Source organism: Trachemys scripta, chromosome 3 (assembly GCF_013100865.1).
Source record: "Trachemys scripta elegans isolate TJP31775 chromosome 3, CAS_Tse_1.0, whole genome shotgun sequence".
In the NCBI taxonomy this organism is placed as follows: domain Eukaryota; kingdom Metazoa; phylum Chordata; order Testudines; family Emydidae; genus Trachemys; species Trachemys scripta.
The window spans coordinates 175131909-175147911 of NC_048300.1; the positions used below are offsets into that span (position 1 = coordinate 175131909).

At 37.8% G+C, this 16003-nt stretch overlaps 1 protein-coding gene across 1 annotated transcript in view; it reads right to left on the reverse strand.

Moving 5' to 3' along the window:
- ROCK2 (Rho associated coiled-coil containing protein kinase 2) overlaps nt 1-16003 on the reverse strand; it is a 129895-nt gene that overhangs the window by 41071 nt on the left and 72821 nt on the right. Inside the window, exons 3-5 of the mRNA XM_034766905.1 lie at nt 14064-14164; nt 2962-3099; nt 1292-1552 (exon numbers count right to left, since the gene is read on the reverse strand). Of these exons, the coding sequence (XP_034622796.1) occupies nt 1292-1552; nt 2962-3099; nt 14064-14164 (500 nt within the window). The remainder of the gene's footprint in view (nt 1-1291; nt 1553-2961; nt 3100-14063; nt 14165-16003) is intronic.

The following is a 16003-nucleotide window of genomic DNA, read 5'->3' on the forward strand; positions in this document are numbered from 1 at the left end:
ATAATCAAATTAAGATAAACAACCCATCTACCTGTGGAATAGAATCACTGTGGCATTAACAAAATGAAGTAACTAAATGATACTAGAAATGAAGACTTTTACATTTCTCAATAAGCTTATAAAATACCATATGAGGAAAAAAGACACCTGTATTTCAGAGTACATTTGCAGTTACTATAAAAGGGTATTACTCTAAAATATATTACCAAAAAAAAAAAAAAAAAAAAAATACTGGAGAAAAGAAGTTAAATAGGTTGCAAAGGAAGAAGAACCTATTTTGTATAAGTAATAGATGCAAATTCTAGCACAACATAGCAGAAGAAAGCAGTAAGGTAGTATCCTTCAGGCCAAAATAAACTCCTGTTAAGTCAAAGCTGATAAAACAAAGGAACACCAATATTAAAATATTAGAGAAACATTTTAAAAATGAAGGGTAATGAACATAACACAAAGTTCATGACAACTTACGGTACCTTTGTAGAGTAAAACACAACGGGGGGGGGGGGGGAAATATGTGTAGTTACAGAGTAATTTCACTGTTTACTTTTTACTCTTCACTTAACAAGAACAAAGTGTAAACTGAAAAATACAGAAGATTTTAAAAGTCTGCTTTAAAATGTTATTAGTAGTCCAAATAAGGCTTTTTTATAGTCATATGAGTTTATCTTGAAACTATCACATTAAAGAATGTGGTCCATTAGGCAGTACATTTTAACATGTGGGCAATGAAAAAATAGAATATTTTGAATACTAGCAATAAGTAGTCCCAATCAGTGCATCACACTTCATTAGTCACTTTACTTTAATCTAAATTTTTAAGTTGAAAACCACTAGGGGGTGCTGTCGGAGCAATTATATATGTAATGAATATATGGGACTATGTAAATTGTTGCCTCTTCAGTAACAATTTCATTTATACCAAAGTGTCAGTTTATAAACTGCTCCAAGATTACTAATGTTGAAATTAGGAGTTGTCTCATGAGCTGTTCAAACATTGGCTAAAGAATGAACACACAGAAATTCATAAACATACATGCTCCCAGAAATAACAAAAAGTAGGTCTCTTTCCTTTGTCGCCATCCCAGAATAGTTTATTATGGGCCAATGTTACAAAACACAGAAGGTCCTTCCCTCTACTTAAAATTAGATAACAAGGAATATTCTGCCAATCAAGAAGCACAATTAGCTGAACATTCCTTTATTCCTTATATCCCTGAGTAATTTACAATAAAATAAAACCTGAACATTCTCTATCTTTGTGGTAGATAAAATCTTTAATTTGCATACTTACTTCATCCATTTTCATACAGGTGCCAAAATCTGCCAACTTCAGATGCCCATGTTTATCCAAAAGCATATTGTCAGGCTTCACATCTCTGTGTATCAAGCCCATGGAGTGAATTGCATCCAAAGCAAGGACAACTTCAGCTGTGTAAAATTTGGCCCATTTTTCAGGCACATCATAATTGCTCATAAGGTTTACAAGATCTCCACCCGGCATGTATTCCATTACCATATACAAGTATCGGTCATCTTGAAAGGCACAAAAGAGCTACAGAAGAAAAGAAGGAAAATTACTTGAGGGATATTTGAAAAGCAACCATCTTTCTATTATGGTTTCATTAAACTGTTCTTAGATAATCAGAGATTTTCAAGACTGTTGTAAGGCAAGTTCAATTTTTTTTAAAGTTTCTAATAAAGACTTTGCTTAATTTAACAGGAATCTAACATCTGCTAAACTTTAAAACTGCCTTATCTCACAATCTTAAAAAAACTACTAATTTCTTATTTATTCCATTTATTGAGTGCATCTCATTCTGTTTCTCAGCATGAAACCCAGTCTAATGAGGCATCATTGAAATGTCAGCTCCCTCAGAGATACAAGTACAATTCAGAGTACTGGAAATAGCTAAACAGAGGCTGGTGTCTCTAAAATTGCTTTGAAATTTCATTTCTGTATTATGTTATAGCTCCTAAATATTTACATTATTATTATTTGGAACACATTACTCCTCTAACATCGCTAAGCAAAAGTAGAAATGATAAATGCAGGTTAATGTGCTGTGAAGTGGAGATGCATGAAGTGATTAACTGTAATATATACCAAGCTATATTTAATTATTAGTACAGTTAATATTTTAGGTTACTGGTATATTGAAAGTAAGTTTATTTCTTTACGAATTATTTTAGAGGGTTTCACTGAATGCACTCTAGGACTTTCACCTCAAGATCCCATCCATTTGAAAACAGCCCAAGTAAGGCCATGCCATTACTATGTAATTGGTCAGTGGCCAGTATTAAAATGAGATGGCTGTATTTACCTTTTACATACAGAGAATCACATCTACACACTTGAAAATGTTTCAAGTTAGAACTATTTAATTCTTAAATTAAAAGTACCAAGAATTTTTTCCTGCATTTAGGTTTTCATTGTTACAGATTATTGAGGTACATGGGTGCATAAATAGATACTTTGTACTTAAATCCACTTTCCTTCTCCCTAATATATTCCGTAATGACACAATGCAATGTTTGTGACCTCATGATTGAGCCACATTACAAACACTAATAAAATTAATCTGGCAGAATAGATTAGTAGAAAAAATTCAGTTCGCTCACATATTTTTTGCAACTGCAATCCGACTCACAATTTTCCCTTTATACAAAAAATATTACAATTTCAAGTAGAGTACACATTTGAGGCTGTTTGAAAATTCCATTTAATTTTATACTGCAGCTGAAGTGATCAAGCTAAAAGTTAGCCTATCAATATGGACAAATATAAACTTAAAAAAAAAAAAAATCCAGTGATCCCGATTCTCAACTCAGTTACACTGATGTGACTTCTAAATTGAGATCAGAATCTGACCCATTATTTGAATGTATATGCATATTCAAAACTGACCCCAAAATTAAATAGATTTAACTTAAATTTAAAAACAACAGAAAAACACTCCTTACTTGAACCACCCAGGGACTGTTGGCAAAGGCCATGATATCTCTTTCTTCCCAGAAAAAGGCTGAATCCGATCTTTTTATCATTTCAAATTTACTAAGAAGCTTCATTGCATAAACCTTCTGTGACGTTTTATGGCGAACCTGTTGGTTAAAAATGAGGGGGAAATTGTGGTTTTAAACAGACCTTTAAAAAAACAAAGTAAAGCTAATTTCTTACCTGCTAATTGTTTTTTGTGACATAGCAAGTCCCCTACATCAGGTGGTAACTAATCCAGATTTCTATGTCTGCAATTTCTAGGCAGTCAGGAAATCTGTAACTAGTTGAGAACTTCCAAAGCCAGAGGAAAAAACCTTATACTTACTTCTAGCCATTCTGCCAGAGTCTGTTAATCAAATAGGGTAATTTAGATGGTGTCTATACTGGAGTCACCATACGAAAGAAACTAACAGGCAAGAGTAATTTGTTCTTCACTGATATGCTGACACCTTTATAAACAATGGGTTGGCACAGCAGTGACCTGACCTTACTCAAGACACTACCTTTAATGAGACATGCACCAAGCTTGAGATTCAACTGGGAGGTTGGCACTGGAAGAGATTTCTTTTGAAACTGCTCCTTGAGTACAGAACATCCAAATAGTCTAGAACTCTTAAGAATGGAGACAAGATGGAAGTTAGCTGAAATGTTCCTCCCTCCCAAAAGACTCACTGGTTTAAGACAGACAACCCCAGGAAGCCGGCATCTAGTCAGATGGATTCCTATGTCAACTGATTGAGACTATTACTGCAACAAAGCACTTGGAGAGAGGTTCCTGAAATTAGTCTTAGAACCGGAACAGTATCTACTCTAGCAAGAATGCCTGCTAGCAGGAAAAGGGCATGAAAATGATGGACAGATGACAGAGATATAACCATCATCTATACTAGTGACAGCCACATCCTGGAATTAGCACTGCTCAGATCAAACTTCACAATGCTTTTTGAAAAGGTATCCATATCTAGAACAGACTAAAAATAAGATGTAATTACTGAAATATATTTTTACTGCAAATTCACACATGTAAATGGTGACACTGAAATCTAGCAATCATTGACAAATCGTTTTCATCCACCCATTTAGAACACACATGCCCCACACTGAAAACAACAAAATAAACCAATATGTGAAAGCCATCAGGGCATGTGGAACAGGGGTAGAGGAAAAACATATTTTTATATATTAAAGCATAATGGTTGCAATCCCTTATACATTTTTATTCTAACAAGTTTAATTGCAGATTTTCATATTCATAAATGTCTTTTTTTAATATTATTGAGCTTTTTGTTTCAATAGTACCTGGGGCAGTGACTTTAAAGATTAATTATACATTGTTCAAAAAATATTGCCTTTCATTTTAAAATGTGTTGATTTTTAACTTTATAAGACATCATCTTGTTATTCTTCTACAATAAAAGGTAAATAAGAACACCCAACTGACCTTCTTTATAGATTTCATTATTTTATATACCCTTATGTCACAACTTATCTAAACTGTCCCAATATTTCCATGTCTATAATCATTTTACTTGCCCTTCTCTAGACCTCTTCTAATTCTGTTATATTATTTTTGAAATGGATCAGCAAGAACTGCATTCAAGCATCTCATCTTATCAATAATAGTATGGTAACATTACAGTGTTATTCTCTATCCTATTCCTAAAGCAAGCTAGCATTTGTTTGCCTTTTTTTTTAAACCAATACTGAGGAAATGCTTTCATCGAACTATTCACAGTTATACCCTAAACATTTTCCTGAGTTATTGCAACTAATTTAGAACCCAATATTTACGAGTAACTCCACTTGTTCCTTCCAGCGTGCTACTTTACATTTGTCTACATTTAATTTCACCTGCCAGTCTTGCCCAATTGTCTAACTTTGTTAGGATCTTTGGAAGTTCCTCATAACATTAGTAGTCTTGAGTAGCCTAAATTGTGTCATTTGAAATTTTACCATCTCAATGTTCGCCCTCTTTTCCAGTTCATTAAAGTATTAAAACAACATGTCTCACTACAAATCCTTCGGGCAATCCACTTTAGTCTCCTTCAATTGACCATTTATTTCTATTTGTGTTCCTAATCAGTTCCTCAATCCATTTAGGCTCAAACTGAATAAATGGTCTAAAACTTGTATTACAGGCTAACTGAGAACTTATATCACAAAATCTGGAAAAGAACAGGAGTACTTGTGGCACCTTAGAGACTAACAAATTTATTAGAGCATAAGCTTTCATGGGCTACAGCCCACTTCTACGGATGCATATACAAAATCTGGAGTAGTCTGGAAAACTCTACAGTAGGCAGAGTTTGGACATACAACTCTGTGGAGATATTTGACAATCTCTGTGACATAAAAGAGACTAACTGGCACTTTAAGGACTCACTAAAGTCTTTTAGTGTCCTTAAAGGGATGGCTTCAGAAATTATGACACAATATAGTATTAAGATGAAACAAATATTCAAAGGACAGATGTTTGAATTCTCCTAAAGCTTCTTTTGAGGACTAAAACAGATATCTGAATCATACAGAATATAAATTGATTCCATCTTAGATATATGAATGCATCTCCCTTTTTGGTTTTACAAAAGGGATTCAGCTTTCTTTTACATAGTAAATAACCTAAATTTGTAAAATCAGAATCAGAAGGTTAGAAATTTGATTGGTGTATTCCAGGACAGACTATTTAGTAAAATCAACTAGAAAACTATTGATCAGCTAGTGACCAATTAAGTTATGCAACTAAACACTGTTTATTTTAAGGATGTATCGATTTGCATAACAGCATATGTCTTATGCTCCTATTGATCTCATAGTAAAGTCTTTAAAATGTGCACAGCCTCTTGCCTTGTCTGTAACCATGGAAACCTCAAACAACCACCTCATTCTGAAGAGCTGCAGGCATTACAGTTCCTTGAGACAATAAGCACTAGTTGTACGAGCAGAAAAATAATCATGGCACAAGACACTCTGGAAAGCAGCCAAAACATGTCTAGAAACATCATTAGGTATGTGTATACTACGTTCTTGAATACTTGAGCTTTGCGCTGCCTAGACAGGTATGCACATTTTAGGGATCAGCCTCTTACACAGCCTGTTACTAGGCAACAACTTTCCAGATGGTTAGCTTATAGGAACTGTAGATTTAAAAAAATTAGCCATATGTGGCAATACCTCTAAAGTATATACAATTTAAGGCATTAAGGAAATGTCCTCACATAAGATTACTTGGAGAACTAATTATTTTCCCATTCCAAATATCAACATTGTGCATAGAACTGTTGAATGCACTTAAAGCTATATTACATAAACCAGAGCTTCCATAAATCCTTTTGCTCAATTGCAGAAGAAATACTGGCACAGAGGCCCTCAGAGAAAAACCTACTCATCAGAGGAATTGGGATAAAGCTGCCTAGGGTCAGCCTTAAGTCATGCCACCAGTTTATGATCCCTAAGCGATCACTCACTACTGGGGAATCAGAGTAGCAGTTCTGGGGTTGTTGTGGCATGCACAGCTGACTTTATGCCAAAGGAAAGTTTACTGCCACTAGAGAAATTCTCTACTGGCCAGTTACAGGCAGAAACCAAATCCTACGTAGCACATGTGGAGTGCAAAGCAGTGGGAATGGAGACAAGAATCTGTCTCACTGACTGAGCTGGGGGTGTCAAATTATCAGGTGGCTAAAAACATTTCCTGAGAAAACTGAAGAATATATTCACTATCTTGGTCAGCACTGAGAAACAGAAGTACCTCAAGACAATGAATAACTGTGGCAATGACACATCCATAGATTTGCTGGGTCCTGAGCAGGCCATGTGTGTGAAAGGACCTAGGAGAGATCTTTCTTGTAGTATCAATATGGCCATCAGTGAAGCAACTAATTTAGAGGCATCTAAGATGAAGAATTATCAAGCCATTTACTCAAAGCAGTGTGTATGTGTGAGCGTGTATGTATATATGTATGTTCACTGAGGTGTTAACATTTGTCTAGGCACCTGTGAAATTGTCCTGATGCTGTAAACGGCATCCAACTGCACTGAAATGAGATGCCAAAGTTGAAAGGAAACTTATATCAAAATATAGGGGGAAAATCTGTCAAATTTGCTTCATGTTGCCACCATGCACTAAAGCTAGTTTGATTCATGTATGCTTTCTTAAAGCATCATAGTTACTCTATAGCCTGGTCCCTGCTTCGTTAATGAAATGTAAAACAAATTAATGATGTCTTAAAAGACAAGCCTCTCTAAGACACATTCTGCCACCACATAAGAGGTGCACTGAAGACCCTCCCAATCACTATATCAAAAGGTAATCTGCATATTGAGGAAATGATGCGGCTGTTGTAAATAGTCAGCTTTCTCCATGCATCAAATCTAGTACTGATAATGGTGCCAAGGCTTGTCATGGAGAGATAAATTTAAAAGCAGAAAGGTTTTGAAAGTAACCTAAAATCAGGATGACCAGACAGCAAATGTGAAAAATCGGAACAGGGGTGAGGGGTAATAGGAGCCTATATAAGAAAAAGACCCAAAAATTGGGACTGTCCCTATAAAATCGGGACATCTGGTCACCCTACTTAAAATATCACAAGATATGCTGCTGATGCAATAAAGAGGTAAACTTAGTTAAAGCTGCTACAGAGATGGAGCCTGAGTTAGTCTCCTAAAGGAGGAGGCAAAAGACAAAAGACACATCTGCTCCTTTTATCTAGGCTAGCATTGAAGCATGCACCCTGCCTGCAGGCAGAGCAGATGCCATAGACAATGCGCTACATGTTTAATGACAACAGTTAAGTAGTAGCCCATTTACACACATCTTGACCAGTGTGGTCTTCAGGAACTCCATAAGACTGCATAGATTTAACAGTGAAATTATGCGATCTGGATCTGGATCTGCTATCCAGAGACACTGACTACCCGAAGGTATGCTAAATGGACCCAACATACTCTGCAACTAGGGGTAGGCCTTTCCCTATTGTGTAGGCAGGGAGCTCTTATGGTAAAGGATTACGCCAGTCAGCAATATCACTGGACCATAATCCAGTACTCTGTGATAAGGCACAAGAGAAGAAACACAGGAAACCACCTATATTTGAATTTCAATCAATAAGATTTTCCCCCAAGAGAAAACAATATGCAAAACCACATACCGAATACACACTACCCTCCCTTTGCATAAACTATTGGCCATAATCTAAACATACAATATAGTCACTGCTCCTCACTCAATGCGTAATAAAAGGAATTGGCAATTGAAGATAGGATGCATCCTATTCACCCTCCCATCATGTGACTTCTACATTCTTAGCTTGCTCATCAGCTATATTGGTCTCTCTACACCCAAAGCTAGGATCCAAGAGTGGAGTTTTATTACTTTTGGAGTATCAGAAAATTGTTTTTCCAACAAGGTCAGAGACTGAGCCCAGAACCAATTGGTCTCCCTCTGCAGGACTGATATCTGAGTACAGAAGGGTATTTGTTAATCTATGCACAAGACTAAATGCCACAAAATGTGTTGTCCCCAGCTGAGTAGGCAGAACATGGAAATTGGGGAAACTAATCTGCATTAGCTCTCCTTTTTTGGGGAGCTTTCATATAGGAGCTGCACATTTTGGGGGAGATGGCTTCCACTGCAGGATGACCCTTCTGCTAGACATGTTAATGTGCCATCTTTTTGGCTTGCTTTAGTACAGAAATATTTATGATGCAGAACGGTATGCACTGTTCGGAGAAAACGTAAATGTTTTGGTTTTGTTGATTTGATTCAGATCTTCAATCTTATTTTACTCATGGTGGAGAAATTAAAAACACTCTCATTGTTCATCTTGGAAAAGAGATGGCAGAGGGGGAATGAGATAGAGGTCTACAAAATCATGAATGATGTGGAGACTGTGAATAAAGAAGTGTTGTTTACCCTTTCACATAATACAAAAATCAGAAGTCACCCAATGAAATTAATAGGCAACAAGTTTAAAACAAACAAACACACAAACAAACGTAATTCTTCCCACAGCTCACAGTAAACTTGTGAAACTCATTGCCAGGGGATGTTGTGAAGGCCAAAAGTATAAGTGAGTTCAAAAAAGAATTAGGTAAATTCATGGAGGACAGATCCATCAATGGCTATTAGCAAAGATGCTCAGGGATGCAACCCCATGTTCTGGGTGTCCCTAAACCTCTGACTTTAAAAGCTGGCCTGGATGACGGAACGGATTGCTGGATAAAGTGCCCTGCTCTGTTCACTCCCTCTGAAGCATCTGGCATAGGGCACTGTCACAAGACAAGATACTAGACTAGATGAACCACTGGTCTGACCCAATGTGGCCATTCTTATGTTATTATGGTGCCCTCTGTTTTTAGAGCCTGCCAAAGCAAATTCCTATCTTGGTTGTAAACTGAATTATACATTTTAATTATTGTAAATCATCATCCATGACAGTTTGAAAAGACTTATGATAATATTCTGAATGCAGCAGAAAGTGATGGGGCTTAGAGCTCAACAATTTCAACTTGTAGTGAACCTTCTGAAGTCAAAATGTCTATGTATGCCCTCATCATGACTAATGTTAGCACAGAGCCATGAATAGTATTTTTCAGTTCATTGCTATTCTAGATTCAGCAATAGGAGCACACAACATTATGGTTTTTATAGATTATACAAGGCTAATAACTACAAAATTGAGTGATTTTTAAAAAATTCAATATACAGAATTCATAGACTTTTTTGCAGCTTATAAACACCCTTGTAGTAGAGCAAATCCAAAGTCTAAATTTTATCATTTAAAAATAATGACTTGGGATGTATCATTTTAAGTTGGAATGAAATGTATAAAAAGATCTATGTAAATCTGAGTGTCAAAATTCCCTCCCTCCACCCCCAACAATTATTTTAGGCCTTCTTCTGGGGCGTTTGCTGAAACCAATGGCAGCTCAAAAACACATGCATTTTTATCTGAACATATTCTGAATGTTAACACACATTACAACATTCTTTTCCTTCTTCCTCCTGTCTGATGGAGGAAGGACTGTACACACTAGCCCATTTGCACTCTGGTTTTCTCTGTTAGTCCATGAACCAAGTACATACCTATAGCATCTCTCCTAAGCACTTCCCGTTTCTATGGTCAAGCAAAACAAAAAAAATCTCTATTGGAAGTATTGCAAAATAACACTTGATATGGGAATCGGTAGTGGAAGGCAGACTGAATGGAGGCGTACCGGGAGAGTTTCCTCCTTATAAAATTATTTGCAGCAGGTCCTCTTCTGTCAAGTGGGCCTTAAGATGTAGTTTCTCTTCTTCTACCACTGAGAGCAGACAGATTATTCAATACCAGGGTGCATCTTTAAAGACCTGATGATAGACAGTCATTCCTGCAATGCTTATATTTTGTGGGCTCTTCGTTAACTCTGCTGAAGCCAAGCAGAGCTCACCTAGAGGTAGAGTGTGTAAGAGCTGCACTCTCACATTGTCACATAGGGATGACCTTGCCAAGAAATCACTGCTTTTTCACACTGGCTCACATGAATCACATCCAAACTTGCAAGTTACCCATGAGTAAGGCTGCAATTTAGTCACGGAGATTGTGGAAGTCACGGAATTCGTGACTTCCAGCAGCCTCCATTACTTCAGCTTCAGTGGTCAGGAGCTGCAGGATCCCCTCACCACCCACTGGAGCAGGAAGCTGTGGGGTACCCCTGCTGCACAGGCAGTGAGGGTACACCTCAGCTCCTGGCAGCCAGGAACCCCCATCTCCCTGCCGTTGGGGGCGTCGCGGCAGAGGAACCCCAAGTTCCCAGCAGATGGCAGCAGGGGAACCCTCGAGCTCCCGGCCACCAGAGGTGGCAGACAGTTCTGGGCTGCTGCAGAGGAACCCAAGCTCCTGGCCCCGGTGGGTGAGCTCCCAGCCCCTGCGGGCAGCGGGGGATGCCCGGAGCTGCAGGCGACGGGGTACCCCGCAGCCCCCAGCTGCTACAGGCAGCTCCTAGTCCCTGCAGTTGCCCCGCTTGAAGTAGTGTGGGGATCCGCAGATCCCCATTTTGTCATGGATATTTTTAGTAAAAGTTAGAGACAGGTCACTGGCTCCGAGAATTTTTCTGTTTTGCCCGTGACCTGTCCATGACTTTTACTAAAAATATCCGTGACAAAATCTTAGCCTTACCCATGAGTCATGCAAATGTTGTTACAGTTGCTATTTTCTCTCTCCCATTTATCTTCCAAACTATTATTTCACTTTGGAAAGCATTTTAGGCATATTTTGCATGTAAGACACTATCCAAAAAACTTTATTCTATTTAAACTGCGACACAATTTTTTTTAGTTACAGTAATTTTAATGAGGAATCCAGTATCTAATTAAGACAGCAATACATGTATTACAAAGTATAGAGATAGGGGATGAAAACTTTTTCTATTTATTTTAAACCAAGCCAAATGTGTATTTACTGGTCAAGACATATCAAATCTACAATATTTCTCTTTGAAAATTAACCCAGCTTTCTGCAGGGGAAACCAGAAATACAAATAACAAAAGTTGTCACGAACCTTATGTGTGTGCCTTGTTTTTTCTTCAACATTCTATTTGTTAAAATACTCTGGATAATTTTCTTGGCTCTGTTTTTATTATTTCACCAGCCTTGGGAACTGCTAGCAGTTTTATAAATGGACTGTAAGTGTCTAATTTCATTGTAGCTTCTCTAAGTATTTCTACATCCTTTCTTGAAGTGTTATTTTGTAACTACTTACAGCAATGCTTCTTGGCAAAGAGCAAACATTCTTTTTTTCCCCTCTTCTTCATAGAAAAAAACAACTATCACAAAGCTCTGAAATTTATAGGCACTTTCCAACACAGATCCCAGCTGGTCCTACATCTATTATATTTACAACAAATTTTTAAAATAAGAAGTCTGTGAAAACATATGTATAAAATTTAAAGTAGGTATTTTATATATATTACACACACACACACACACACACACACACACACACACCCTACTTTTAATTTTAAAATTGTTGATTTATCCTACAACAGCACGTGGCAGCCTTGGCCACATCAAAATCAATTGTAAAGGAAACTATCGACGACCCAAATCAGCAGATGAAGTGTTCTGTAATCTCATCTTTATGTAAATTCCTAAATAGGTATTTACATTGGGTAATATACCTTGAAAACAAACTATGTGGATTTTTAAATTGGAAACAAAAATTAATATCAGAGGGGTAGCCGTGTTAGTCTGAATCTGTAAAAAGCAACAGAGGGTCCTGTGGCACCTTAGAGACTAACAGAAGTACTGGGAGCATAAGCTTTCGTGGGTAAGAACCTCACTTCTTCAGATGCAAGTAATGGAAATCTCCAGAGGCAGGTATATATTAGTGTGGAGATAACGAGGTTATTTCAATCAGGGAGGGTGAGGTGTTCTGCTAGCAGTTGAAGTGTGAACACCAAGGGAGGAGAAACTGTTTCTGTAGTTGGATAGCCATTCACAGTCTTTGTTTAATCCTGATCTGATGGTGTCAAATTTGCAAATAAACTGGAGCTCAGCAGTTTCTGTCTTGTAGCAGGAAGCTTCTGGGTACACGTCTGGCTCTGTTGATTTGTTTCTTTATTTCCTTGTGTGGGTATCGTAGTTTTGAGAATGCTTGGTGCACCAGGCCCAGAAGAGAAACCAACAGAACTCCACTGGCCATCACCTACAGTTCTCAGCTTAAACCTCTCCAACGCATCATCAGTGATCTACAACCCATCCTGGACAATGATCCCTCACTTTCACAGACCTTGGGAGGCAGGCCAGTCCTCGCCCACAGACAACCTGCCAACCTTAAGCATATTCTCACCAGCAACCACGCACCGCACCATAACAACTCTAACTCAGGAACCAACCCATGCAACAAACCTCGATGCCAACTCTGCCCACATATCTACACCAGCAACACCATCACTGGACCTAACCAGATCAGCTACAACATCTCCGGCTCATTCACCTGCACGTCCACCAATGTTATATATGCCATCATATGCCAGCAATGCCCCTCTGCTATGTACATTGGCCAAACTGGACAGTCACTACGCAAGAGGATAAATGGACACAAGTCAGATATCAGGAATGGCAATATACAAAAACCTGTAGGAGAACATTTCAACCTCCCTGGCCACACAATAGCAGATGTAAAGGTAGCCATCTTACAGCAAAAAAACTTCAGGACCAGACTCCAAAGAGAAACTGCTGAGCTCCAGTTCATTTGCAAATTTGACACCATCAGATCAGGATTAAACAAAGACTGTGAATGGCTATCTAACTACAGAAACAGTTTCTCCTCCCTTGGTGTTCACACCTCAACTGCTAGCAGAGCACCTCACCCTCCCTGATTGAACTAACCTCGTTATCTCCACACTGATATATACCTGCCTCTGGAGATTTCCATTACTTGCATCTGAAGAAGTGAGGTTCTTACCCACGAAAGCTTATGCTCCCAGTACTTCTGTTAGTCTCTAAGGTGCCACAGGACCCTCTAAAAATTAATAGCAGCAATTTGGAATAAAAACCTTGTATGTAAATAATATTAATTGAATGCATTATAAAACTGTTGTCCCACGTACCAAGAGCAAGAGAGAACTGTGGGGAAAGCCTTCTTGTTGCGCTATTGACAGTTTACCAACAAAGGAGGTTTCCTGATATTATTACACTATAGTGACCATTTGTGCAAGCTAAATACTCTGAAGCTGCCCTAGGTAAGGGAAACAGCTTTTCAATTCTTTCCCTTGCAATGCACAATTATAGTTAACTATTTTAGAGGTCTCATTTTATAACCTTCAATACACTACTAAGCTTCAGCACAGGAAAGAGTGTTAAGGATATATTGTGAACATTTAATTCCCTTGGATTTCTTTATGCCACAAAGTTTATATTTAACAAGGAAATTGATACTAAATTACAACAAGCAGAGAATTAAAAAAACTATATCCATGTTTGAAAATGTGCATACTTTCCATTAAAAGTGTGGCACTAAGAGTATCTAGCTGGTGCAATAAATCTAGCTGACAAGTAGTAATCAGATGATGAGTAGACATTCTTACCAACTGTACTTCTCCAAAAGCACCTCTTCCAATCACCTTAACAACATCATAGTCTTCAGCTTTCATTTGTAAAGCTCGAATTTTTTCCACAATTTTCTCATCTAAAACAAGTTTAAAGAATGAGGTCATAAAGACAGATCTGTAGCAGTGTGCGAATAGCTCTGGTAATATTTGTCATCCAGACATAAAGACAAGCCATTTGAACACAAATGTTAAAATTGTCAACTAACTTCTACATTGCCTTTAAACCATTTGATCAGAATTAAAAGCCATAATTGCAGTCTTTTTGTATTTCTTCGTAAACAGTTGAATTATCATCTCCTCTTAACTGTGAAAACTAGTACTATTCTGATTTCAGTTGTATTTTACCTAATGCCTTAAAAACATACACTTTTCAAGCCTCCAGAAACATTTTAGCAGTTAAAGACCCAACACGACAACCTTAAACCTTTCAAACTTTCACTTCTCTGCCACCTGCTGTGCTGCTACTATCCACTAACATTCTTTTGATAAGGGTGAAATGTTAAAATATCTAGTACATTCAGCAGCATAGCAGGTACAATCTGCTAGGATGTACCTGTGAGGTTCAATAGCCATCAAGTGGTTAGGCATACTACTGAATATGTTTCTTTCACAACAGGACCAGAGAACAGTCTCTGGTCCAGGAACCCTTCGTGGTTCTTTCTCGGGGTTGCCCCTTTCCAGTCCTTCCTTAAGCAGGAATCCCCATCTCTTTTTAGAATGGGGCTGTATTACTTTCTCCCTACCCAGGAGTCTCCCCAGCTCTCCTCCATGGAGCTGGGTTCTGTTAGTCAGATTTTTCTAGGAGCTCTCAGGTCTCCTCTCTGGAGATGAGTTGTATATTAGGCAACTGGGGGGCCTTTACCAGCTTCTACCCCAGCTAGTCCCTTTTCCTTAATTAGCATTCATGTTGCTCCGCAAGCCAGCCTTTCACTACTAGTATCTCCTGGCATTTGTTCTGCCATGAGAGAGGAGGCCACCTTTATGCTAGTCCCTTTCTCCCAGGTCATTCTCAATTGGTTGTGTGAGAGGGGAGCCTTGCCCCACCCTCTCTGCAAAGCTCCCAGCCATAAATCCTTAAAGAAACAGTAATATGATTTCCTCCTGAAAGCTTCTTACCCCCAGGACTGCTTCCTTTCTCCAAGTGTCTCCCAGATCCTTGTATATATAATCAGATCTTTCAATCTCTTAAAGGGACATGCCACATAATGGGGTAGGCAGACCATTAGGCCATACTACCCTTAAGGGACAGATAACCAAAGGAATTTTTGCTCCCCAGACTGGAGTTATGGTTCCTGCTTTTACTCCCTGGCTTATGCATGCTTTTACAGGACACTAACATTTGAAAGGAGTGGATATCCCCTGAGTAATTGCAAATTCCTCCTCCCCCAACAAGCTTGAGTTCTAGTTTAGAAAGCAGTTTTAACTAAGCTAGTTATAAAAACCGCATCAGCTAGCACAGCTTTGTCTATACTGTAGCTCCAATTGGTTTTAAAACAAGACTGAATTTTTAGGAAAATTTTCCTTGCATAGACAACAGCTATGTTTTGAAGTGGCTTAACAAAGAGTCATATTAAATTTGTTATTTACATGGCAAAGATGCACCTAAAACAAATATTGCAACTAAACGGCCATACTTTAAAATCCATTTAAGATGTGTTAGAAGGACTTTTCTGAATTAAAAGTATAGTTTTATTAAAAATGTACAAGACAGTGTATGCCATTTTGAGTAATTACATACTTTTTTTTTTTGCAGATTATAATAGAACCTCACTAACAACTGTAAGACTTGTGAATTACTGAATTTTGAAATTGGTACTTAAGCAAAAGATAAAATAAAGATAATGCATCATAAAAATACTCATTTGACTAGTATTGTTTTAATTATTGATAATACTTTAGTATTGATCAGTATATTA